The following is a 27,142-nucleotide window of genomic DNA, read 5'->3' on the forward strand; positions in this document are numbered from 1 at the left end:
ATGACCAAGTGGCCACACTGAAGCTCATCAAAAAAGTGAGAAAAATCTAATCTTATGTTTATGTTTATGTATTTAGCAGACGCTTTTTTCCTAAGCGACTTACAAGTGATAATCGGCATGTTGCCCTTGAGGCTAACAACAACAATAACAACAACTTGACATCAATCATGGAGAGGAGGGAACAAGGAGTGGACAGAGAGGGTGGACGGTGCAGGGAGGGTGCTAGTTAAGAAGATGCTCTCTGAAGAGCAGGGTCTTCAGGAGTTTCTTGAAAATTGAAAAGGAAGCCCCTGTTCTGGTAATGCTTGGTAGGTCATTCCACATTTGTGGAACGATGCATGAGAAGAGTCTGGATTGTCCTGAGCGTGGTGTAGGCACTGCTAGGCGACGATCCTGTGATGACCGGAGCGGCCGGGCCGAGACGTAAGCCTTTGCAAGAGGATTCAGGTAGATGGGAGCCGTACCATCTAAGACTTTGTATGCTAGTGTTAGCAATTTGAATTTGATGCGTGCTGCTAGCGGTAGCCAGTGGAGCTCAATGAACAGAGGGGTGACGTGTGCTCTTTTTGGCTGATTGAAGACCAGACGCGCCGCTGCGTTCTCGACCATTTGAAGAGGTCTCACAGTACTGGAAGACCAGTTAGAAGGGCGTTGCAGTAATCGAGGAGGGAGATGACAGTAGATTGCACCAGGAGCTGGGTGGCATGTTGTGTTAGGTATGGTCTGATCTTTCGTATGTTATACAGTGCAAAGCGGCATGAACGAGCAACAGAGGCAACATGATCTTTAAAGGTCAGGTGTTCATCAATCACAACACCCAGATTTCAAACTGCCTTTGAAGGAGCCAGAGATAGGAAGTCATTTTGGATTGAGATATTGTGCTGTATGGATGGTTTTGCTAGGATGACAAGTAGTTCAGTTTTAGAGAGGTTGAGTTGGAGATGGTGGGATTTCATCCATTTTGATATGTTAGAGAGACAGTTTGATATTCGTGCAGAGACAGTTTGGTCGTCCAGTGGAAATGACAGATAGAGCTGGGTGTCGTCTGCATAGCAGTGGTAGGAGAAGCCATGTGATTGAATGATCTCACCCAGTGAGGTGGTGTATATGGCAAAGAGAACAGATCCTAGTACAGAGCCCTGGGGGACTCCTGTGGCAAGATGGTGCATGGTAGAGGATTGTCCAAGCCAAGATACACTGAATGATCGTCCTGTGAGGTACGATTCAAACCAGACATGTGCTTTCTCTGTGATGCCCATGCTAGAGAGTGTGGACAAAAGGAAGCCATGGTTGACCGTGTCAAATGCAGCCGTGAAGTCGAGCAGGAAAAGCACTGAGGATCTTATTTCCTTGATTTTCTTGTACGTTTTTGCTTCCAGAGTGAAGGTTTTTCAAGGTTCCCAAAGGTCTGAATAAGAGGCAGAGCTGTTAAGAGTTCTTCTCTAAATAAAACATTACAATCTGTTTATAAAGCAGAATAGTTCAAACCAGAGTACGATGGTGGTCAGAATTGTATAAAATATATAAATATTACATGCTTATAAATGATTGCTTTTTGAAGTAAAAAACGTGTAGAGGGATAAATCTACTTACCTTTTCTTTTTCAAGAACTTTGTTTAGTTTTCTATTTTCTATTTTCCTGTCCTGTCTCTTTTCTTCCTGCATCTCCTCTCAATCCTCACAAAAAAGGCTGCCTAGTTTTCACCTCACCTTACATTTGAACCAAGCAGATCAATGGGATCTACCAGCTAGAAAAAACAGCGGCGTGCACACTGCGCAGCCACATCAGTGAGGTGAAGTCACCGGAGCACGGGTGATGAGCTCTGCTGCAGCACAGGAGTGCATCAAGCCAACACATTTTCACATCCGAAGCTTCGAAAAATAACGATGGGTGACCAAGAGCTTGTTTCCAACATGTTGGGAGGCGAGGCGCTGTGCTAGAGCGTTGGTTTCTGACGCCCACATTAAAACGTGCATTTAACCAACATTTAACCTCTAAGCTCGTGCTACTTAACCTTCCCCTGTCCCACATCCTAACCTGAACCCCGTTTCTCATTCTAAACTTCCCGTTAATCGTGTTGGAGAGTGACGTTACAACTAGAAACAAAGTTTTGCATTCGCAAGAGGGTTAAGGTTAGGATGGGGGTGAGGGGAAGGTTAAATAGCAAGAGGGTAAAGGTCACAATTTGGTGAAATCTCCGTTTTACCGTGGCAGTCAGAAAATGATGCTCTGGCACAGCGCATCGCCTCCCGACGCACTGTGGCTCCCAGCGCGTCACCAACAAACGCTTGGTCACCTATCGTCATTTTTCTCGGGTGTGAGAATGTGTTCGTCAGGCACAAACAAAAAACAGAAAGTACCAGAGAATATTTGCTGAAATGAACGATGATGTGTTAAGTATACTTTTTTGGTGGCACCCTGGGGTGGACTGGCCTATCTGGCATTCTGGCACTGTCCTGGTGGGCCACTTAGCCAAGTGGGCTGCTTGCCCCGCTTGGGCCGACACTACTCCACAGTTGGTGATCTGCAGAACATTAGCTACATGATAACCCGAAGCTAACAGAGTTTTTTCAGGCATTTTTAGCAAGAAAAATGCAGTAGAGCGATGACGTAGGAGTTGTTTTATCACGTTAGCATGTAGCTAATGTCCCGCTGATTTCCGCCCGTGGAGAATTAGCTGATGTGGAAGGCCACGGCTCCCGGTCGCAGCGGTCGGGCCCTGCTTGTAATTTAACAGTCCCAGTCCATATTAGATCTCACATTCGGCCTAGAGGCAAGTCCGCAGGTGGCAACACCCCCACCCCCACCGTTTTCCCAGTGGGGAGGGCCGACGATTCGTAAAAATGCCAGGGCCGAATTTTGGTCCCAGTCCACCCCGGGTGGCACCACTTTGAGAATGTTACTGTTACCGTGCGCAGGACGCTGCTGCCTCAACAATCAGTGCTCTCCGTCCTCTCTGCTCAAAAGAATCCCCGGTATGCTTAGAGTCCATATAAATAATGTCATATAGGTAGAAACAGGATCTTTTCTTGGGCTCTCCCAGGGTGTGTAAAATAAGGGCTTCTAGGAGAGCCTGGCTCCCCTAGCTCCCCCGTAATTCAAACCCTGGTTACAGCAATCAAACAACCATCTAATCTTAGACATTCTCTAAAGCTGGAGGAATCAATGAGTTACTGAACATCTTTCTGTTATCAAATCACTCTCTAAATTTCTGTATACAATCTAACTGCCCATGAATGTGACCATTGTTTTCTCTGTTGTTTGTTTTTTTGGGATTAAACATCCGTCTGTCTCACCTGGAAGCGCAGCAGGTCTGAGGGCTTGAAGTCATTTGGTGAGCAGCCGCACCAGTCCACGATGTGCTTGTACTGACATTTACATCCCAGTTTGCGGTTCCAGTTGGTAAGTCTCAGATTGTTGTCCACCATGGTCTCACAGAGGACACTGTTCTCCAGCACAGTGTGAAAGAATGACTGTTGGTGGGAGGAAGGAAAGCCAGCCAGGCGTCAATATACATACTTACTTGTGAAAAGGACTTTAACAAATTGTTATAAGGTTAAAATATGTTAAATTAAAATATAGTTGTCTGACATCATTAATGGGAATCTACATCATCTGTCCCTTTTCATGTCATGGCAGCAAGCGATAACCAGTATTTCCAGATTTGGACTTCAGAGTGTGTTTACTTTCTAGCAGTGTGGCGCGTCTGGGGCTTAGTGTGTGTATATCACCTCGGCAGGCAGCAGCGTGTAGGTGTAGAACCGTTTCATGCGGCTGACCAGCTCATCCTTCGAATTCACAACATAATCCACAAACGGCCGGTTGAGCAGGAACCAATCAGAACCTCCATCCACAGCAATCCCCTCTGGGATTTTTCTATCTCCAAGACGCCACATGTGGGTGTCACACTCGTAAAAGAGTCGGTCCAGACCCTGTTTACGGATGAAACTGAGCAGAGACACAGAAAAGTTTGGACTTTTATCTCACAAACTACCCATATATTAAATAACTGCAGCTGTTAGCCCAAGATAGATCCATAAATCAGTTAAGGTATCGCTCCCACTGTCCTGCTTGTTTCAGGTGTTTCTCTGCTCCAGAATATTTGAAAATAAATAAATAATAAAACCTAGCCTATTAACAGGCTTCTGCAAAGATAGGGCCAAGCTGAAGAAGTAGTTCAAATAATCAGGTGTGTTGGAGAAGAGAAACCACTCTTGTAGGACACTGTCCCTCCTGGACCTGAGTCAGGCAGCCCAGATTTATTATGTTTCCAACAGAACCAGCAAACCCAGTCAAGGACAAGCCAGTCTCAATGTTTTAAAAACAACCAGGAAGAGACGACGCTGATGATTTATCAGCCATTATGGTCCCAGTTCACCACAGTGTTTTCCTTCTTGTGCTGCCAGCCAGTCATTAAGGAACAATCTTCTAACCACCAGTGTGCTACAGCAAACTCAGGAGTGTCAACTCAAGCTGCGTTAGTTCTTCCTGTTTTCACAAACTGATGCTGATGACTCAACAGAAAAAACTAAACTAACATCAAATATATATAGTTTTTAACAAACCACATAATAAATGAACAGAAGGATCACCTCCACCAGTTTTTTTTTTTGCATGAGACCTGCAAAAACACCTGAATTCAGCAGATTTTCTTACCGTGCATTGTCTCTGCCATGAGATTTGATGAAGTTCATGTTGCGGTACACAGACAGGAACGACACCAGCTGCTCGTTGGTTCTGAGGAGAAACAGCATCAACTCACATACGGATCTACACCTCTAATCAGGTGACATAAATGGGGGCGGGGCTTCTGCTCACTCACATGGTGGCGGTGTTGATATTTAGCTCCAATGACCAAACACCGGGATTCACTCAAACAGCCTAAAAACCACAGCTGGTTTTCTTTAGCTTTTAATGGACTATTTTATAATCAGGATTCAGTTTCATTTGAAGGATGCGTCTCTTTTTTTAAACAGTCTTTCATTTAAACAAATTTGTGTTTCTGTTGGGTTTATTTTTCTCTCTGCAGCAGGGCCTGAAGAGGAGGCAGATTATCCTGATGACATTAGTCAACACAAACTGCACATGTGTGCTTGTTACCCTGCTGCTCATGTTTCTCTGAACACGTCTCATGAGGAAAACGATGAGCTTTATGGTGGATAAAAAGATGCTTTGATTTTGTTAATGTAGAAAAAATAGTATTTACTTTTCTAACTGTTCTCAAATAATATGCAAAAGATAAAAGAAACAATATGCAAAACGCACAAGTCTCTAATCAAATCCTAAAACAATGTAGTAATGAATTAGCCTGGTGAACTAGATCAAAGTCTTGCTTTCCAAACTTGTATATTCACATGTATAGGTTGGCTTGCCAGGCTAGTTATTGTATTTTTTCTAATGTGATGTATGAATTAGTCAGATTACTGAAAGTTAGAAGCATTTAATACTGTTTAGTCCGAGTAGGACCGGTTAGAACCCAACATCGGTTTCTGCCATCTAAAAATCACTGTGGCGGATTAATCATGATGGATTGAAAACCAACGTGGGACTGTAATGGTTTGAACACACTGCAGTTGTCCCCATTTGTGCATGTGTTTATCCCAACCTGTTCAGTCAGAACTAATGTGTTGCTACAACCTGAGGGCGTTGGAAGAGCTTTCTGCAACCGATCTACAACTTCATTTATGAACACCCGAACTGTCCACTTCAAGTGCTTATCGTTATTGACTCAGAAAAGACAACAGAAGGTTTGGTGTTTAATAAAGAAACGTGGTCAGATTGATTTGGGACTCAAACGTCTGAGTGACCTGAGCAGGAATTCTATTAGAGCCAACTTTCTGTGACTGCTGGTGTAAAACTCAGTGTGACCTTCTGTTGGCGGAGGAACTGATCTTCTTCTGTCCCGTAGTGACCTCTGTGACCTCACTCACATTGATGGATGGGCGGTACTGATGCTGCAGCGGTGTTATAGATTTTAGCTGGAAGCGTGTTCAAAGCGTCATGTTGACAAAAGAACAAATCCGATTGTTTGAGTTCCTGTTTTCTTTTATCAGGAACATGAAAAGCACAACACAACCCAGAGGGAGATGGTTACATGTTCAAGCTGGCTTTCCTAATGACCTTCTTCATCACCTTATGCTGCTCTCCCTACATATTCCACCTTCCTCAGGATCCACTGATTTCCCTCTTTCCTATTCACTCTTCCTTTCTTTCTTTACATGTTTAAATCACAACAGTCTATTTTTGCTTATTTTAAAATACATTTTTTAATCATTTTCTAAATTCTTTTTTATATTTTACATTTTTTGTTTTTATTAAGCGCCTCCAGATTTTTATCTTGAGAGGCGCTTTATAAAAGATTGTTTGTTCTTGTTCTTCTTCTTATGCTTAGGTAAATTTGAGTTGGGGGGGGGGGGGGGGGGCGCTTTCCCCATTCATCTTCAAGTGTTTAACTCAGAAAACATTTTACCATCTAATAAGCTAGCTGATGACCAGCAGAACATTTAGAACATATTAAACGCCAAAGATCTTTTCACTTTATTCTGTCAGTCTTGTGTATTGTAGTCATTTATATCTGAATGTTTCAGTTAAAATCTGATAAGGTCTGAAGGAACTCTTTATAGGTCAACTTGACTCTTATTTCTATGGTGTAAGCTCCAGTGTGCCTGTTTGAGGACACAGAAGTCAGCTGGAGGACAAAGTAGCTTCAGACGGCAGGATTGGAGTCTAATTTCCTGATATTTGGACATCTCGCCTCGGACTGGCTAACAGCAACATGACTCTACCACTGACTCTGTTTGATCTGCAACGTTGATGTTCTATGTCCACAAATAACAGAAGCCTGGAGGAGTTCTGCTGTGTGGTGGAGTTGCTAATGCTAACATTTAGCTTATACTTGCCGAGAAGCGCTCTCTCTCTCTCTCGTTTTGTGTTGCTCAGCCATCAGACCTGTGGATCAGCTGATCCAGAGGCAGAGAAAAAGGATAAACCTCCAACGTTATTTTAACAAAACAAAAATCGCAGCAAAGCATAATTTTACCAGCAGTTATTGAGGCAAAACGTTACTTTCATGAGCAAAAAACCCATAAAAATAATTCAATGAATCAAGAAAGCAGGAGTAAATGTTATTCTGTTTTACATTTTTTTAACTTCAGTTCAAACTGTTTAGAATTTAGTGTTTTCATCATATTTAGCTTGTATTTTATTTAATATATTCAGCTTTATTAGTTTCATGATAATTTTTGTGTTGCATTGTTTGCAAAAATAATCATAAAATACAATTACTCGAAAGGTTTTAAATAACTAGCATTTAAATAACATTTAAAGTTCTTTAAATGTCATTCTATAGTTTTGGGAAGTTTGTTTTCATTTATGACAAAAAAGCTGAACTACCGTATTTTCCGGACTATAAGCCGCTACTTTTTCCCACGCTTTGAACCATGCGGCTTATAATGAGGTGCGGCTTTAGTCAACCAGAAAGGATGGATGCTGGAAAGTCTAATGAAGGAATGGTTAAAGGAGTGCTACGGAAAGCGCCCAGGAGGACTTTTTTCACAGTAAAACGGCGCTGCTTGTTTTCCCAGCTTCACCCGGGGATGATGACAGCAACACGGACAGCGGCACGGACATCGCCACAGAAAAGGTGTGTGACGAAGCTCTTCTGAGGCTGTTCAACTCCGACACTGAAGATGATGACTACAGTGGTTTCAGTGCGCAGGAGGACGATGAATAAACTAATCAATAACTTTTCTGTTTTGTTTGATACTGATCAGTTCAGTTACGTTCAGTTAAACTACGTTTTCAATCCAGTAGATATCTGCGGCTTTTAGCCCGGTGCGGCTTATATTGAGGTGCGCTCTATAGTCCGGAAATTACGGTAAATGAAAAACTGACGTTGTTGCTTAGGCTGTGGTCCCCTGTGACTCAGGGTCAGGGACTGAACAGGAACACGTTAGCTGCTCCTGTGTGCTCAAAAGGTTCTGTTACTGATCCATTCTTAAATAAATGTCAAATCATTCACACAAAGTAGATTTTTATTTCATTATCTGAACGTATCTGATTAGTTTAGAAACAAAATGTTTTGCTCAGTTTGATTTTCAGAAAGTCGCTATTTTCCTAGTACTTTTTTTTATAATGCTGATGTAATAAAATACAGATAAATCAACTTGTGAACACAATGCATGTTCATATATTATGTATAGCATGTTTAACAAAAGCATGTTCACACATGGAAAGTATCAATGTGAATAAATCGTATGGAGGTGGCTCCTCTCTGTTTTCACTGTGTAAAAGTAGCTCACGGGCCAAGAAGGTTGGAGACTCCTGTCCTAGAGTTTCACTGTCGATCAGGAGCTAATGCAGGAGATACTGTAGGAGACTATTTTCATGTTCAGCCTGCATCACACACTCATAGTGACCGATTCCAATCAGAAAAAATAATGAAAACATGTTTTTTTCTAACAAGTTGACCTTTAAAACATTACATGAAATTCTGGCTACTTAAGAAAAATGAGATCCGGACTGGAGAAGTTCATGTTTATGTTTATTTATTTATTTATTTGGCAGACGCTTTTAACCAAAGCGACTTACAATTTATAACCTATAGGGCATGTTGTGATCTGTGGGGGAAACCGGAGCACCCGGAGGAAACCCACGCATGCATGGGGAGAACACGCAACTCCACGCAGAAAGGCCGCAGCCGAGTTTCGAACCTGTGACCTTCGTGCTGCGAGGCAACAGTGCTAACCACTGCACCACCATGCAGCCCAGTAAGTAAGTAATTTAAAGTAATTTAAGTAATAAGTATTTTTTTTTATTATTATTTATTTACAAGCATCTCTATAACATTTTAACCGTTTCTGTAGCTTTTCCTTGACACAGCCACATTTATTCTTGTCATTCTCACTTGGCTGTATGTTTTTTGAGGTTGTATTTATTTATCTTGGTTTAAAACACTGGCAAGTATTTTAATTTAAGTATTTCCCCATATCTTCCTTATCAAAGCTGCACGTTGAGACCTCTTTGATGATCTAAAAGCAAAACACCTAATACCTCACATAAAAAAAAAACGTTTGTATATTTTCAAAAATCCAACACCGAGGACTATTTTCAGTTATTTGTGAAAATATTTAGTCTAGTTGGAGAATTTATGTGACATATTGTAATTTAAATGATCTTTGAATTTGCGTCCTTTTGGGATTTTTCTTCCATTAACAGAAAGTTTTCCCATAAACTCCAGCAACCACCCAGAGCAAATCAAAAACTCAAGATCTGAGTAAATAACTGGAACACAGTTTCACCTGATGGGGTAATCGGCAGCGCTGAGATTGATGAAGAAGTCCCAGGTCCAGTCGGTCATCTTGAGGAGGTCCTCCATGCTACGCAGGTACATGGTGAGGAGACTGGCTCCACCCCAGATGGTGGCCATCCTCCAGGGTGTGACTCTGACATTTGGAAGCTGAGATGCTATAGACAGCACCTCTCTGTGGAGGAAGTTGGACCGCTGAGGAGGGACAGGAATCAGGGTTATGATCTTACTTCCTGTGGCGTTAGTAGGCTCACCGCTAACTAACCAACCAATCCATGATGGTAGGGAGCCCCACCAGGGTGTGGACGTTTTTCTCACCAAGTTTTCAAAACTAAATTTAATAAATGGGAGGACTAATGACAACATAACCCTCAGTACTAAATTAAACCCCAAATCTATGAAGGGAACCTGGTTCTCAGAGTGATTCTTTGACGCAGCTTTTAACTGGGAGTAGTGGATAAATAAATGGAGCCACTGCTCCTCCGGCAGCAGCTCTCTCCTGCACACGAGAGGTGGTTCTAGTCTACATTCCTTGTTTGTGACATCACAAATTGGGACTTCATGAAACAGCTTGTTTTAGTCACATATATCCTAAGCCAATCAATAAGCATGGATGGATGTTTATTTTTTTACACATTTGTTGAGCGTTACACATTGTTACACACGATGCTAAATGTGAATTTTGTACAGTATGTCTCCTTAAATCATACCCAATTTGGGAGAGAAACTGAATTTTTATTTAACCTGATCCTCTGTGCTAAATGCTCTCTGTGGAGAGACTCTCACCCTGTCTACGTGGATGTAGTAGTAGTGTGAGGTGTGGTAGATGGCTTTGAAGAGCCGCTGGAACTGACGCGAGGCTCGGCCGTGGACCACCAGGACAAAGGCGATGCGGACGGGTGGAGTAGTGATCGAGACTGTGTCCTCAACCCACTGGGCGTTCACGTTAGCTTTACCTGGACAGAGAAATTACCAGCATTCATTCATTTCTTTCAATTCAGAACTAGAACTCCCAGCTTTTTCTGATTCCCCCAGCTCTACCGGAGCTTTGTCAAATGACTGCTTGGTTTGATAACAATGACTAAATCACTGATCGTTAGCTGCCTTTCATTTGTAAATGCAGCCAGCCACACATGGTGGCCAATGGAATGAGCTTGGGTGTTGGGGGTTGTCAGTCTTTCAGGCTGGCCCAGTGGCTACGTGTCTCTCCAGTCTTGAATCTGGGTAACTGAACTTGTCCATCCAAAGACTTCAGAGAAACACACAAATGACAAGAAAGGATTTTTTATGTAGCGCTTAATAAAAACAAAGCACAAGTCGCTTCAAAAGAACAATTAAAATATAAAAGAGGTAAAAATATAATAAAAAATTGAAGATAAAATGAAGAATTAAGATTTTAAAAAATGAGAAAAAAAATAAGGTTAGCATGGGATCCTGAAAAATGTGGAATTGTTCATGTCCTCTGTCCTATATGTCCCATGTCTCTCCCCTTTTGCATCTTTGTGTTTTCTGTCCCTCTATTTATTATCTTTCAGCGTTCATACTCACACCCTTGTTACGGTGTCAGTCCAGCCATTCCCAGCCCTAGCCTCTGATAATTTCAGTTTTTACTTCTCATCAGTTTTCACTTTCTCATTTTTTGTGTAATTTTTCTATTTTCATGTTTTATTTAGCTTCCGTTTTTGTGCCTTTGAGCACTGTGTTTTTCTTAGTTTTTTATTTGTTTAGAGTCTCTTCTCCTGTTCTAGTTTTTTCCTCAGTTTTTTTCCCAATTGTGTTTACCCCCTCTGCTCTTTGATTTACTTTGTAAGATCCTTTTCTTGGTGTTAAGTTTGATCATTTTGTTAGTTTATCCCTATGTTTTCCTAGCTTTTCACTTTCAGTAATCTTCATGTTTGCACTGCATTATGGTTCTTTTATTAACACAGAAAAAGTGTTATCTTTACCTTGTTTCTACTGATGTTTCGACAATCACTGCAGCCATCTTTGGAGTCTTGCCACTGTTAGTGGCATCACTTCCTTTCCGGTTTGTGTCGAGTTGCCGTTCGGCTTCACCAACGTATGTTTTATTGCATAGCTAGCGTGGGATTTTATATATGACTCCACATTAGTGTTCTGCTGATATCTTGTCGTTGGGGTATAGAGCTCCGGGAGTTGACGTCACTTCTCCCGGCATGCAACAGTTCAAATCGAAACGGCGCCATATTGGCATGCAGAAGCCGGCAGCTGGACTATTTGTTATTGTCAGAAAACTCAATCAAACGGGAAATATGGTAGATTCCTGTTGTGCCCCAGGATGCAGAACAGACGCGGACGACATAAGGAATGAGCCTTCTACAGGATTCCCCAGGATCCGGAGCGCCGCAAACGTTGGATCATTGTAATAAAACGCACTAGTGACCGGGCGAAAATGAAACTGTGGGATCCCGAGAGTAAAGGTTTTCGCTTATGCAGCGACCGCTTCATATCAGGTATTTAAACCAACGTTTCCTCAACTGTGTATGGTATTTATTTTAAATGCTTTTATTATGATTCTTAGTGGGCTTCCTAAACTTATTTTGGCGTGGCTTTTTCTGTCTTATTACTCATAGCAACAAGTAAACGTCACGTAAAACGTTGCCTCGTGAGTTCTGCGTGCTGCCGTTTCCGTGTTTTATGATCACAGCAATTAACCGGCTAAGCTGTATTTCATTTTTAAGCAATGGTTGATCAGATCACACATAAAAGCACTTTGGATTGCTATTATCTGTCTCACCGAGACTACTTACGTGTAAATCTGTTATTTGTCCGTCCATCCATCCATTTTCATCCGCGTATCCGGAGTCGGGTTGCGGGGGCAGTAGCGTGACTTCCCTCTCCCCAGCCGCCGGAGCCAGCTCCTCCGGGTAAATCCCAAGGGGTTCCCCGGTCAGTCCGGTGTTGTGCCGGTAAGAAGTCTGTTCCGACAGCTTCTGGCGTCGGAGCGGGCAGTAGAGTCGAGAGTCCCAGACCTTCTCCCCAGCTCCTCCGGCCGGGGGAATCCCAAGGGGTTCCCCGGTCAGGTCCGGTGTTGTGCCGGTAAGAAGGCCGCTCCGACAGCTTCTGGCGTTTTTAAAAAGTATCCCAGGGGCACGGAAAGGGTCGGAGATGTTTAGTCTATTTAATTTCTGACTATATAAAACGATTTCTTCTGTTTTAAAGTGTGAAGTAAACTCCGACGAAGTAAAATCCAAGCGGATCCCGTTCATGTTCATGGTTACATCCGTGTTTGTTTACCTTTTTTTGCATGCCAAAATGGCGTCCACTAACTGAGAGTCACGTGGGGTCCGGAGCTCTATACAAGTCTTTTTCTAACTGTAATGTATGGGTTTGTTGGTGTACTTATGTTGTGTTTTTTCATTGTTGCCATTATTTTCTGTTATGCCTTTTATGTGTGGTTACATAAACAGAGTAGGAAGTGTATTCTGGTCAGAAATCACAACCAACCAACCAACAACAATGGAGGCTTGCCATTAGAGCCTCACAGGTAGGATAACTGCAAGGCAGACTTGAACTGTTCAGCTAATTGTAAACAGGTGACTTTTTGCAGACGAACTTCCTATAGTTGCATTTGAAAAGATGGCTCCTAACACCTATGATAAAGCTACTTTTCAGGTGTAGAAAACAAGTCATACTCATACAGACTTGGGTGTGATCTGCTGGACGGTGGGCGGGATTGTGAACTGTGATGACAATATAAACTTGGGAATAAGAAGGACAGTTTACTACAAGAACCTTTGGCTTGATAAACACGACACAAAGATGCCTAAAGGCTACACTGCTGCCGAGGCTTTGGCTCTGCTGCAAAATATGGGTTCTTGTGATTCAGATGGGGGAGGAAGAATCCATTATCTTGCAGGAGAGTTTTGATTTTATGAGGCCAGAACAGTCTCAATAAGAATTAAGTCACACAACGTTTTCCACAAATGCACACGTTCATTCGGAAATCCACATTCTGTGTTTCACAAATATAATTCGGAGGAACACAAATGCACACGCTCATTCGGAAATTCACACTCTTTGACTCATAAATATAATGTGAAAAAATAAGTCACGCAACATTTTCCACAAATGTGCACGCTAATTCTGAAGTTCACACTCTGTGGTTCACAAATATAATTTGTAAGAACACTTGTAATATAAACTCAGATCATGCGAATTGCTGAATGTGCATTTACGAACAGCTTCTCATTTGTGAACCTTTCTGCGTTTGTGAGTGAAATCAGTAAGGTGCATTCACGGACAGCTTCTCATTTGTGAACCTTCCTGCATTCGTGAGAGAAATCGGTGTGCTGAATTTTGAGACTCTCCTAACGTCGCAGGTCAACAAACGTCACCATTGGCTAATGAACCTGTCAATCAAATATATGCTTCTGCCAGGGCTGTTCGCTTTCAGCCAATCATATGGCTCCTTATGTCACAGAACAGATCTGCTGTGCGCATGCGCATTGCAGTTCACACGGCAGAGCAGGATGGACCGGTCACGATCTGTGAGTAATAGTTTTATCTTATTCCCTCGTTGTAATTTATGCAATGTTATAGAATTATGAGTAGAAGCGTTCTTCATGATCAAGTAAAATGTTTTATGTTAAATTCAGTCCAGACGTTACGTGAAGTCTGGTCCATTCTTCATCTAGTTTAACATCAAGCTAAACTCAAGTGAACATTTGTTTAGTTAGCGTATCTAGGTACCATTTTTTTAGGCCACGGTTGTCAAACTCAAGGCCTTGGTCTATTTTGATTTGCCCCGCGAAATCAAATATCAAATATATAATATTAAACTGGCCCGCCGGGCGATTTTGCTAATAAGACTACTAATCCCATAGTGCTTTGCGGCGTTAGCGCGCGAGACGAAGCAAGCCCTCTTTTATGTTTACATCATTAGCATCCATGCTAGTCGAATCAGCGTGTGCAGCGTTACCCTCAGTCTTAAACAACTGAAGATACTCCTCTAAGCACCCAGTTTACTCAGCGAGTTTCCGACTTTGAACGCCTAGAAAGAAGGTATCTGGCTGGAACAGGTGACCATCAGAGTGGAGCGAACTGAGCTTGAAATATTTAATTGTCATGCACTTTTTCTGCTCCAAAGCATGAACGTTAATGACTGAGATATTTTCATAGAAGATAATTGCTATTTTTGGTTTTCACAGATCTTAACTTATTTAATTATCTAACATGTTATTGTATGGCTGTTGTACCTTTCATTTGGTAATTGATTGTTTTGACCCCTATAAAAATGTGTCATATGAGAGTGTTTGTGCTTGAATTACATAGATCATGTACCTGAAGGTAGCTGACAACACAGGGTAGCCGCGGGTCCTTAAAAAGTCTTAAAAAGTCTTAAATTTGCTTTTCAAAATTTAAGGCCTTAAAAATCCTTAAAAATTACAAATAATCCTTAAATCCAGTTTCCAAAGGTCTTAAATTACCAAAGACCCAATAAACAAGATTATTTTATTTCTATAAAAATTTCGTGAATTTCTAGTTAGTGTTCAGCATTTTTTGTGTACGATGTTGCCGTAAGCGGAACCGTACACATTCAGTTGGTTGTGAAAGGGGGCTATTTTGAGATGAGCACATTAGCTGGTTAAGCTAGTGGGAGCTTGCACCATGGGGAAGTTTAATGGTAACTGGACGGGTAATCCCACGTTCGCGATGTGTTTAGCACCGATTCCAGGCAATAGCTGGAAATTATAGCTTAAATTTAATTTAAAAAATAGCTTAAATTTGGTCAAAGTGGCCTTAAAAAAGGTCTTAAAAAGTCTTAAATTTGGCTCCCTTAAACCTGCAGATACCCTGCAACAACCGGGCAGACACCCACCTTGCCTTCTTCAGTGAAGCTGTGAATGAGCATGGCTTTCCTCTGAGGTATTCATGTTATTCCCAACTTTACCCTCTGTTACCCTGTTACAAATCTGCTTTTGCCTAAAGTGTGTTATTGACCAAAGATAACATGCCATTTGAGGTCATATAGTAAAATCTATGGGGGGGGGGGGGGGGGGGGGGGGGAAACATTTCCCTCTTTCAAAAAATATTTCCCCAGCAGAGGGTTAATAATGCCACATTGTTTACTCACTTAGTAGCAAGGTACATAAGGAAATTTCTGTGAGACTCAAATTGATGTAGATTGTTATAGATGTGCATTAAAAATGTTTGAAGCAAGATTCTAATGTTTTTTTTTCATGGTGAGAGGAGATCATGGCGGAGAAAATGTAGGTGTTGCAGAATTAATGTTCTCAGTTCGTGGAACTGACACCAACAGCTTCATTGCAGGAAAAAGTGTACACAATCAACGGTGAGTTTAACCTAATTTGGAAGCTTTGTGTCTGTGCGCGCGTGCCTGTGCCTGTTGACCTGCCCAGGGTGCACCCTTCGTCTCACACTGTGACTGCTAGAGATAGGCACCAGTCCTCCTGCGACCATTCAAAAGATAACTCAAGTTGAAAACGGATGTATGGACATGTAAATTTGTGTGTATATTATAATTTTCTTTTATTTAATCCCCCTCCAAATCCAGGGTCGAGCGCCTCTGGCGTGATGTCTTCATGAGTGTTACTGGTTTATATTACAACATCCTGCACTCTCTGGAAGACCAAGACTTGCTCGACATCAGTAACATCCTTCACATGTTTTGTTGCCACTATATTTTCTTGTCTCGCATCCAGGCCAGCCTGGATGTCTTTAGAGATGCGTGGGACAACCATCCAATCAGGACAGAGGAAAACATGACACCAAATCAGCTGTGGCATCTGGGCCAGGCTCTGAATCCTGTTTCTGATCCAGGGGCAAATGTATGTTCTGTTAAAATGACTGATCACATGTCAAGTTGATCCTTAACTAAAAATCAAATGATCAACACTTTGATAATCTACCTCTGCTCTATGCTTCTTGGATTCAAGACAAAATGGCTGTTGAAATTACAGTTCTGTTTGTGTGCACCTCTACTGAAATGGACACTCAACTATAATGTCATGACATTACAAAGTCATGACACATCTGCAAGTTCAAAATGCAAGGCATTAGACCTTCCAGATGTGATATTCTCACTGCTGTTTTAACATAAAAGTAGCCCATTAATTAAAAAAATAATAATTTATGAAATAATGGAGATGCTAGGTTCTGCCTGACATCATTGATGTTAAGTAATTGTTAAAAGGTCATGATAGGACTTTATTAAATGTGTTTTCTTGAGATTCATTATGCACAATGCTCATACACACTTTCCTTTTCCAGGGTATACCGACACCAGAGATTGAATGGGAGGAGAATGGATGCATGACTGAACCTCATCCTGGGATCAATGTCCCTGTACTGGACAGTCCTCTTACAGATCATGAAATGTTGGAACTGCAGGACAACATAATCCGTTGCAACATTCAGACTCTTTTGGGAGTGGACACATATCTTCACACTGTCCAGTATGTTGAGAACTTACTTGAGGCTAGATGATTACATGTGTGAAGAAGGAAGGAGAGAGAAGGTAGGGAGTTAGGAAGAAAGAAAACAATTAATGAGACAGGAAGGAAGGAAGTTAAAAAGTGAAGGAGTGGTCCATTTTAAGGTTAATGTACTGTATATTGTTATTCAAGGGATTTGCCTTTGTAAATATGAAATGCTAAAGGATAGACCCCAAAATAGATGTCTAAATTCATTTATAGTTGTGTATTTCCTTAAAGTCTTTGTCAGCCTGATTTATTTTAGACCAGGAATGTATTTGAAAAGGCTGCTGTCCACTTCATCTATGCTACAATTCTTCAAAATGTAAATGTGCTATAATTCCTAGTGTTGGTTTAGTAACATGCATCTTCCTGTGTATCCAGCTCTAATAAAAACATTTAAAGGTGAAGCACCTACTTATCAGGAGATCCATTTATTTTTTACATGTTATTGTTTGAATTTTGTCTCGTTTCATAACTTTTGCTCAACATTTAAGGGGAACTGTGTTACCCTGCGATCATCTTCATTACACTTGAAAACTTGTACTATACCTCCGTCCGTCTACTTATTAAATGGAATAACATGACAAGATTCTATCTACTGGTTTTTTGATCAAGGGATGATTAGGTGTTGTGAGAAGATTCTCTATGCTTCTGAGTCTGTGTTAAGTTGCAACTGGACACACATACCCACTCACAGTTTGTTCATTTGTTCTCAGAATGAGAATAATGTCTTTTATAATTAAAAAGTTTTTTTTCTTGATGTCACTGAAGGCTGTGTTAGAAATATATGCAGCTCATTAAAAGGAAAAGTAACTGATGTAACCAAAAGCCTGAACACAGGAGAATAGAGACACCTGCCAAGATAAAGAGCTGGAGCTTTTGCTCCTTTTCAGAGTCACTCCCATGGAATAGGCCTGATGATTTACTAGCTTCTCTTACCTTCTCTGCAGACAATGTTTAATATGAGCTTCAATAGGTCTCTGCCCCTAACGGGTTTGCTTTCACTTAGTAAAAATGCATAATTTTTCTGAATAATATTATTAAGAGGCCACCCATAGGGTGGAGCGTTGGTAATGTAATGTAACCGGTTAGATTTGTGTCTGACTTGACGCCGACTTGCTCTGACGTCATGCATACGTAGGCAACGATAACCACTTGAGATCAAGGCGGCCGCAGATTTTGGAGCAAGGCGCTGCAGTTGTTCTCCCTTGGCTGCAAAACCTTGGGCATGATGGGAAACCTGGCTCTCACCTGATCTAAGATCTGATTGGTTCATATTTTGATCCAAACATCCGGTGGTAGAACATGAAATGTTAGTTGGTCACATGTATTCTGTAAATCATGTAACGTTAATGATGACAACTGTATAGGCCATAAAGAGAAATGTGGTTTGTGTTCTTTTGTCATGTTTCCTATGAGCACACTGAAGCTACAGCTGCTAACCTTTACTTATTATTACAGTCATGTTTTCATATTCGATATTTGATATCCACAAGCACGTGATGATGTGTTTCAGCTGCTAACAGGCACCAGAATTAAAATTGAAAATTAAACAAGTATGAACGCTAACGCGATATCTTCATCCATCGTCACCCCCGAGCTACACATGCAGGAAATTGTGTCCGACTTATGCGCACAGCAGATCTGTTCTGTGACATAAGTATCGCGTCATACCCGTGTCACAACCCGTGCACGCGCATTGGGTCCACAGCGCGCGTGTGAACGGGACTCGCGCGCGTGTGAACGGGACTCGCGAGCGAAAATATACATGGCGAGAGGTCATTTGTGCACAGAGAGGGAGCAAACTGTGTCTGTGAGCGCACAAGGATGTGCACAAGTGACAAACCTGCGTGCGCGCGTTGTCAACGAGCACACGGCAGAGGAAAACGTGCGCGCGCGGCAGCCTCTGTGCGCGCTCGGCAGCCTCTGTGCGCGCTCGGTTTCTGACTCCTGCTCGCTCGGCTGTAAGGGCTTTTGGCACTCTGGAGGCGTGGCCTGTGGCAGATCTTGTCTGTCCTCTGATTGGTTAGTTCACCCCACACTTTACCCTCTATCTATATAAAAAAGTCTGATGATTAGTAGTTGCTGGCATAGCTCAGCTGGGAGAGCGGGTGACTCTCGCCCCGGAGGATCCAGGTTCGAGTCCGGGCAAGGAAAATATAGTAGACGTCATGTTAATTTTTCAACCACAGTCATAAAGTTTTCAATCAGTAGTTTTATTTCAGTATGTATTTTTCCAGTATCACAAAAAATGTAATTTTATATGGTTAAAACCATCTAGCTTATGTGCACTTTTTAAAACACTGCCCAGCAAACATTCGGACGTTTAATGACAGTTGAACGGTCACAACTGTAAAATACCTGAAATTAAGAAAAATTAACATGACGTCTACTAAATTTTCCTTGTCTGGACTCGAACCTGTATCCTCCGGGGCGAGAGTCACCCGCTCTCCCAGCTGAGCTATGCCAGCAAGTACTGAACATCAGACTTTTTTATATAGATAGAGGGTAAAGTGCGGGGTGAACTAACCAATCAGAGGACAGACAAGATCTGCCACAGGCCACGCCTCCAGAGTGCCAAAAGCCCTTACAGCCGAGCGAGCAGGAGTCAGAAACCGAGCGCGCAGAGAGGCTGCCGAGCGCGCACAGAGGCTGCCGCGCGCGCACGTTTTCCTCTGCCGTGTGCTCGTTGACAACGCGCGCACGCAGGTTTGTCACTTGTGCACATCCTTGTGCGCTCACAGACACAGTTTGCTCCCTCTCAGTGCACAAATGACCTCTCGCCATGTATATTTTCGCTCGCGAGTCCCGTTCACACGCGCGCGAGTCCCGTTCACACGCGCGCTGCCATGTATATTTGCGCTCGCGAGTCCCGTTCACACGCGCGCTGTGGACCCAATGCGCGTGCACGGGTTGTGGCACGCTTTAAACGCCATACATAAGGAGCCATATGATTGGCTGAAAGCGAACAGCCCTGGCAGAAGCATATATTTGATTGACAGGTTCATTAGCCAATGGTGACGTTTGTTGACCTGCGACGTTAGGAGACTCTCAAAATTCAGCACACCGATTTCTCTCACGAATGCAGGAAGGTTCACAAATGAGAAGCTGTTCGTAAATGCACGTTCAGCAATTCGTATGATCTGAGTTTATATTACAAGTGTTCTTACAAATTATATTTGTGAACCACAGAGTGTGAACTTCAGAATTAGCGTGTGCATTTGTGTTCCTCTGAATTATATTTGTGAAACACAGAATGTGGATTTCCGAATGAACGTGTGCATTTGTGGAAAACGTTGTGTGACTTAATTCTTATTGAGACTGTTCTGGCCTCATATGATTTGTCTTCAGATGATGAGTTGTGTTCCACGTCAGAGAGCAGAACTCCTCTAAAGAAGAAACGTTGACTGGAGACACAGACGGGCAACATTTTGGAACCTGAAATGTTGGAATCTTTGAATGAACTGTCACCACACCACCGATTCACACGTAACCGCCACCTTTACAGAACAAAGGATCCACAAGTGATTAAGAATCCTAGATAACAGCCCAGTCAAATGACACGTCTCTGGGAGTTCTAGTATTAATCAATAAATGAATCAGCCTCTGAGCAGAGGATGTGAACCTGGTCTACACAACCTAAGCTATTTAACCCCCAGCGACCCACAGTTGTAATGTTACAACATCAGATTTAAGTCTACAAAAATAAACCTTCCCCATTTTTTTTCTTTTTAAAACCACAATTACATTGATAATAGGTCCTATTGTTCAGTTCTGCAACACTATTGGCTGTTAAAATGTGTAAATAGGCCTGTTTATCTGGCCTCCTAGAACAACATGTGAAAGGTTAAAAAAAAGATTTTGCAGTTGTTTTCTAAATTTGGGTTTCTGGGGGTTAAAAAAAATATCAGAGGTTTTACCGATTTAAGAAAAATAAAAAAAGTTTAAAAAAACACAAAGTCATGTTTATTCCTGCTGACTTTAAATTAGCAAAATCTTAAGACTAAAAGTTGTTTTAAGTAAACTACTAAATAACCTAAATAGGTAAAAATGTTGTACCAAACTGTCGGTTTAATTAGGAAGAATGAAAAGATCCCAATTCAGGAACTAAGAACATTAATTATTATCTCTTTAGCTAGTTTATTAACTAGTTAAATTTTATAATGGGAATTTTTTAGATTAATTTCTTCGTTTTACTGAAGTCGTTTTGTGCTTCTTATAGTTTTGCTGAAGAGGATACGAGTTGAAGTTTCCTCAGACACTTTTAGGCCCTCTTGTCTGTGCAGCATGCTGGGACTGAAGTTCAGTGAAATAACCGTAATCAGGGGGTTCAGCTGAACCCTGTGATGTTCACAGAAATGCTTCTAAAGCCTGAAAAACTCAAAGCAGCTTTAGTCATTGGACCTAAAAACCACTGTATCATCAAAGCAACCTATAATCATATGAATGAAACCTGGAGTGGCCCTGGGTGGTTCTTAGAGTGAGTAGTTAGTCAGCCCTTCCAGAATAAGACTACAAACAGCTTATTTAATTAGAGTGTAATTACTCTGGATGAGCAGCATCCTCACTCTGTCTATTCATGGTAAAAAAAAAAACTCTGAAAATAGAACCGGTGACCACAGGGATGCCTCGATCCTGCCATGGCACCCGCTTCTCTTGTGTTCCCCCAAAGAATAAATTTAGACAGAAAAGAATCTCACATCTGCCTTTGTTTGCTGACAAACGTTTTAACGTAATACATGTGAAACCTAAAGATTTTGATCATGCACCCAAGCATCTACGTGTTCAACTGCTCTCACCTTCGATTGGGCAGTAACGTGGCACTTTTTCTGGCATTAGAGCCCTTTCTTTGTGCTTACAGTAAACCTCGACTATCTGCTGACGACACTCCCGGCTCTTGGCTCTGGACAGAGCAGAGATGGCATCTTTCCCGCTGATTTCACACTGTAGCTGCTCCCTTTTTGGCTCCAGACTGGGCGGCAGTGGAGGTGAAGCCGGTCTCCTTGTCTGGTAGAATGGTGGATCCTGATTGGACCCCTGAGCTGGTGCTGGGAGGGTTAGCAGTTGGGTATGGGTCTGATGGATGTAGGTTCGGTTGTGGCCTTTTGGTAAAGAAGGAGCGTGCTTAATGACCTCATTACCCAGCATGCTCTGGGTCTTGTCCAGCTTTCGCTTGACATTTGGGACAGGGGCTTTATGGCGTTGGGACCGCGCTCCCAGGTTGCTGTTGCTGTCAAAGTCTTTGGGAACTGAGTTCTCGTTGTTGTTGCTGTCGGAGCGAAGTTTCTCTTTAGGTCGGTGAGAATGATAGACATCCTGTAAGAAAAAAAACATTTCTCAATTGCTGAAATCTTTCCTTAAACATGAAATATTTTACAGTACAGGCCAAAAGTTTGTACATCCATCCATCCATCCATCCATTTTCATCCGCTTATCTGGATCCATTTTCATCCGCTTATCTGGAGTCGGGTCACGGGGCAGTAGCCTAAGGCGAGAGGCCCAGACTTCCCTCTCCCCAGCCACTTGGGCCAGCTCCTCTGGGGGAATCCCAAGGCGTTCCCTGGCCAGGTGAGAGACATAGTCCCTCCACCGTGTCCTGGGTCTACCTTTAGGTCTCCTCCCGGTTGTACGTGCCCGGAAAACCTCACCAGGGAGGTGTCCAGGAGGCAACGTGACCAGATGCCCGAGCCACCTCACCTGGCTCCTCTCGATGTGGAGGAGCAGTGGGTCTACTCCGAGCCCCTCCCGAATGACCGAGCTTCTCACCCTATCTCTAAGGGAGAGCCCAGCCACTCTTCGGAGAAAACTCATTTCGGCCACTTGTATCCGCAATCTCAATCTTTCGGTCACTACCCAAAGCTCATGACCATAGGTGAGGGTAGGAACGTAGATCGACCGGTAAATCGAGAGCTTTGCCTTCTGACTCAACTCTCTCTTCACCACGACAGACCGGTACAATGCCCGCATCACTGCAGATGTAGCACCAATCCGCCTATCGATCTCACGCTCCAGTTTTCCCTCACTCGTGAACAAGACTCAGAGATACTTAAACTCCTCCACTTGGGGCAGGACCTCATCCGTGACCCAGAGAAGGCATTCTACCCTTTTCCGAATCAATTTGGACACACCTTCTCATTCAATGTGTTTTCTTTATATTCATCACCACGACCATTTACAAAGGGGCCAACAAGTGCTAAACACCTCTGGGAACTCCTTCAAGACTGTTGGAAAACCATTTCAGGTGACTACCTCTTGAAGCTCATCAAGAGAATGCCATGAGTGTGTAAAGCAGTAATCAGAGCAAAGGGTGGCTTTTGGGAAGTAAATAGAATATAAAACATGTTTTCAGTTATTTCTCCATTTTTGGTTAAGTACATACCTCCACATGTGTTCATTCATAGTTTTGATGCATTCAGTGAGAATCTCCCAATGTAAATGGTCATGAAAATAGAGACAACACATTGAATGAGAAGGTGTGTCCAAACTTTTGACCGGTCAAGCCATGCAGCCTGGCCAATGAAGGCAGAGTAACATTAGGTCCGACTTAGGAACCAAATACAATACATACAATATAATATATATTTGTATTGTACAATTTTTGATGGTGCCTGGGCTCCAGGCAGGTGCATAAACATACTAACTGTTTTTGTTTTCTACACTTGTAAGTTCAGTAAGACAGTGAAATAGTCTTTTATTCACTTGTCTGAGATCAAGTTGACATTTTGACTTTAATACAAACAGCAGAAGATCTAAAAAAAATGTGTAAACTTTCTTGCCTGGGCCACTAAAGAAGAAATGACTGATTTTGGTGGTGAACAGTAAAAATCACAAATTTGACTTCTTTTCTCCAAAATGAAACCCTAATATTACAGAAAGCATGATTTTTTGTTGCAGATGTTACAGGATCTAAGACTGCGGTTTGAATGGAAGTCAATGGGACGTTTTTGTCCTCTAAGGCCACAAGGCCTTCTGATTCTTTCAGTGTTCCCTTGGTCTTTTTTTATTTCGTTTAAATTCTATTTCAAAATTTGTTAAGAGAGAGGTTTTGCAACATAATGTTGCACCATATGCACAAACACTGCCAAAACGGCATCCAAACGAAAATGGAAAACCTGCCCAAATAGACAAAAGCGTCCCTAATGACGCCTGAGGGTTAAACTCAATATGGGCTGAAATTTATTAGCAAATCAATGTGCAAAATAAAAATCTTGGGACCTAAAGGGGAGACAAATTATGGTTTTTGAAAGGATTAGAAAACTAAACAAACCAAACCCCAACATTTGACATTCTGACAAACTTTCCTAGAATACCCTTACTATGAATTTGGTTTTACCAGATCTATCTGCTCGTCACCCCCACGACCGATCCAAATCTACAAAAGTGATCTGCAATGCTCCGGTCTTCACCCGTGTCCAAGGCATAGGACATATATCTGACAAAATCAACTATTGACTTTTAGTCTAGAGTGATGTTAGCCTAGATACCTAGACAACCGTAGCAGTAGCTAAATATTTTGCTGTGCTTGTTGGTCCATTGTAGCCTCAAAAGGTCTACCATTGCCCCAAACAATGAGTGAGCCGATGGTGCGTTCCAGTCAATGGCGGTTTTAAACGGGGGCCCACAGGGGCCTGGGCCCCTGTAGAACCGGCCCTGGCCCCTGTTATGGCCCCTGTGCTGAAGAGATCGGATTTTTTTTTCGCGCGCTGCCTCGGAGACGGGAACTAATGCGCTGCAGCGTTTCACACGGAGCCTTTAGAGCGCAGCACACTCTGTGGACAGAACTGTTTACCCGGTGGATTTTTGAATAAAAGATTAAAAATAGTGTAAATGGAACCCGAAGAAGTTCTTGAGGACGCCAAACGGAAAAGACGCTAAGAGACGAAGGTAAGCAATACAGTTTATTTTCCTGACATCAGTGTTTTGATCGTAGTCGCGCGTTTCTGTCATTTACTTTTAAGTTCCTAACTGAGTCTATCCACAGTTAATACTGATTTGTTTTTCCTTTGTAACATTAACTGTAAAATAAAAAATGAAGTTGCTGCATTTTAAGCCTTAGACACGTTGAGATTAGATCACAGTATTCATTTATCTATGACTCTCTCGCTGCACTGACTGGAAGCATCAGCGGGACGTTTTGTCCTTTTTTTACTGCTGTTAGTAAAGAACAGCGTAGACAGAGAGAGGATGAAAGTCACGAGGGAGCTGAGAAGCAGGATGAAAGAGAGAAGGAGGAGTTGGTTGGAGAGGAACCAGACAGGTCAGAGGCTGTCCACCCTGAGAGTGAGGAGGAGGAAGATGTAGGCTGTGAGGGAGAGAGCGAGGAGCAAAAAGAGGGACATCTTCTGTCATGTGCACCGTGTACACTACCGTCAGGTTTGTGGGTGTTGAACAAGCCCTCTGTGTTTGCAGCTCATATTGTGTGTAAAATGCATTTGAGGCATGCTGACTCTGGACCAACATTTCTGTTGTTTATATTTAATAAATAAATAAAATAAGACTCTGAATTAACTAATTATGACTTTTATCCTCATGCTAACATTTATTTTCTTTCAGATATCAGCAAGTGCAAGGATCACCCACCTACTCAGCATCATTTGAGGACATTTCCAGTGACATTAATAGGAGACAGAAGATTCAGCTTTCAGCCAAGCTGGTATGAAAGTAATCCTTGGGTTGAATATTCTGTTACTATGGACTCTACTTATTGTCATGCATGCAGACATTTTAGCCCACCAAGTAGTGCAGGAAGTGTGTTTGACTCTCAATGTGGATTTAGGAACTGGAAAAAAGCAACTGAGAGAGGAGGGGGGTTTTCAGTACATGCAAAGTCTGAAAGGCATAAGGACTCAATGATAGCGTGGAGGGACTACCAGAGGGCTGTGGAAGCTAATACAACATTGGCTAATATACTCGACAAGGAACACAGTAAAAAGGTTAAAGAAAATCGTGAGTTTATCAAAACAATTGGTGAAGTGATTTTGCATCATTTCCGGTTCTTCTTTTTCCGGTATCTGTGAAAACAACATGTTTCCCAGTTCGGAAGAGATAGCGACCGCGTTTGTTTGCGCTTTAGTTTCCTCGTCACTCCTAAAGTGTGGTGCTGTGCCGCGACTCGCCATGTTGCTCCCAACTTGTTGTTTACTTCCGGTGTTCTGGCGTGTACAAGACGTCTCACTACTCAAAAGACCAAGATTCCTTGCGAACAGAGCATGCGCAGAACACACACTTTGATGGGGATATCCCGATATGCGTTTACACGACCAAACATTCGGGTTAGAAAAGGGTTACCCCAGGTGTAGTAACCGGGTTTTTAAAAACCCGGTTATGAGCATATCCGGGTTTCTGGCGGTGTTTACATGGGCCTGCGGAACCGGGTTATTGTGAATATTTGGGTTTTAAAAGGGTTACTGGCTGCATGTAAACACACTGTTTGAAACATGAGCAGATAGAGGTACTTAAAGCTGTTATGGTGAATCTGCAAGTGAGCTTGCCTGGACTGCCAGAAACGTCCTCTGTTTAATTCTGCACAGAGAATGAGTCTGGTAAATCTCCCATGCAAATAACTCCACCCCCTGAGAATTCTGAGATAATCAGCACTGAGCGTACGCCTGGTTATTCAAAGGCAGATTGGCACATGAGAGGCGGGACTAACTAGCTCAAAAATAACCAATCAGAAAAAATGCGGAAATGCCGACTGTACAGCGTGACACTGTAGTCTTTTAGTCGTCGTCGTCTTCCTCCGCTTATCTGGGTCCGGGTCGCGGGGGCAGCATCCCAACTAGGGAGCTCCAAACCGTCCTCTCCCCGGCCACCTCCACCAGCTCCTCCGGCAGGACCCCAAGGTGTTCCCGGACCAGATTGGAGATGTAACCTCTCCAACGTGTCCTGGGTTGACCCGGGGGCCTCCTGCAGGCAGGACATGCCCAAAACACCTCCCCAGGGAGGCGTCCAGGAGGCATCCTGACCAGATGCCCAAACCACCTCAACTGGCTCCTTTCGATCCGGAGGAGCAGCGGTTCTACTCCGAGTCCCTCCCGAATGTCCGAGCTCCTCACCCTATCTCTAAAGCTGAGCCCAGCCACCCTACGGAGGAAACTCATTTTGGCCGCTTGTATCCGCGATCTCGTTCTTTCTGTCATTACCCAAAGCTCATGACCATAGGTGAGGATTTGGACGTAGATCGACCGGTAAATCGAGTGCCTGGCTTTCCGGGTCAGCTCCCTCTTCACCACGACAGATCGGCTCAGCGTCCGCATCACTGCAGATGCCGAACCAATCCGCCTGTCGATCTCCTGATCACTCCTACCCTCCCTCGTGAACAAATCAAAATCAAATCAAAGCTTTATTTATAAAGTGCCTTCCGCAACCCTGTCAGGA

The 27,142-nt window shown here is 42.7% G+C and overlaps 1 protein-coding gene across 1 annotated transcript in view; it reads right to left on the reverse strand.

Moving 5' to 3' along the window:
* Nucleotides 1–27,142, reverse strand: part of LOC107396390 (xylosyltransferase 1) — a 45,154-nt gene that overhangs the window by 7,712 nt on the left and 10,300 nt on the right. Inside the window, exons 2-7 of the mRNA XM_054734550.2 lie at nucleotides 21,565–22,081; nucleotides 10,095–10,264; nucleotides 9,301–9,503; nucleotides 4,658–4,738; nucleotides 3,733–3,949; nucleotides 3,298–3,474 (exon numbers count right to left, since the gene is read on the reverse strand). Coding sequence (XP_054590525.2) covers nucleotides 3,298–3,474; nucleotides 3,733–3,949; nucleotides 4,658–4,738; nucleotides 9,301–9,503; nucleotides 10,095–10,264; nucleotides 21,565–22,081 — 1,365 coding nt within the window. The remainder of the gene's footprint in view (nucleotides 1–3,297; nucleotides 3,475–3,732; nucleotides 3,950–4,657; nucleotides 4,739–9,300; nucleotides 9,504–10,094; nucleotides 10,265–21,564; nucleotides 22,082–27,142) is intronic.

This window comes from Nothobranchius furzeri, chromosome 5, assembly GCF_043380555.1.
Source record: "Nothobranchius furzeri strain GRZ-AD chromosome 5, NfurGRZ-RIMD1, whole genome shotgun sequence".
Taxonomy (NCBI): Eukaryota; Metazoa; Chordata; class Actinopteri; order Cyprinodontiformes; family Nothobranchiidae; genus Nothobranchius; species Nothobranchius furzeri.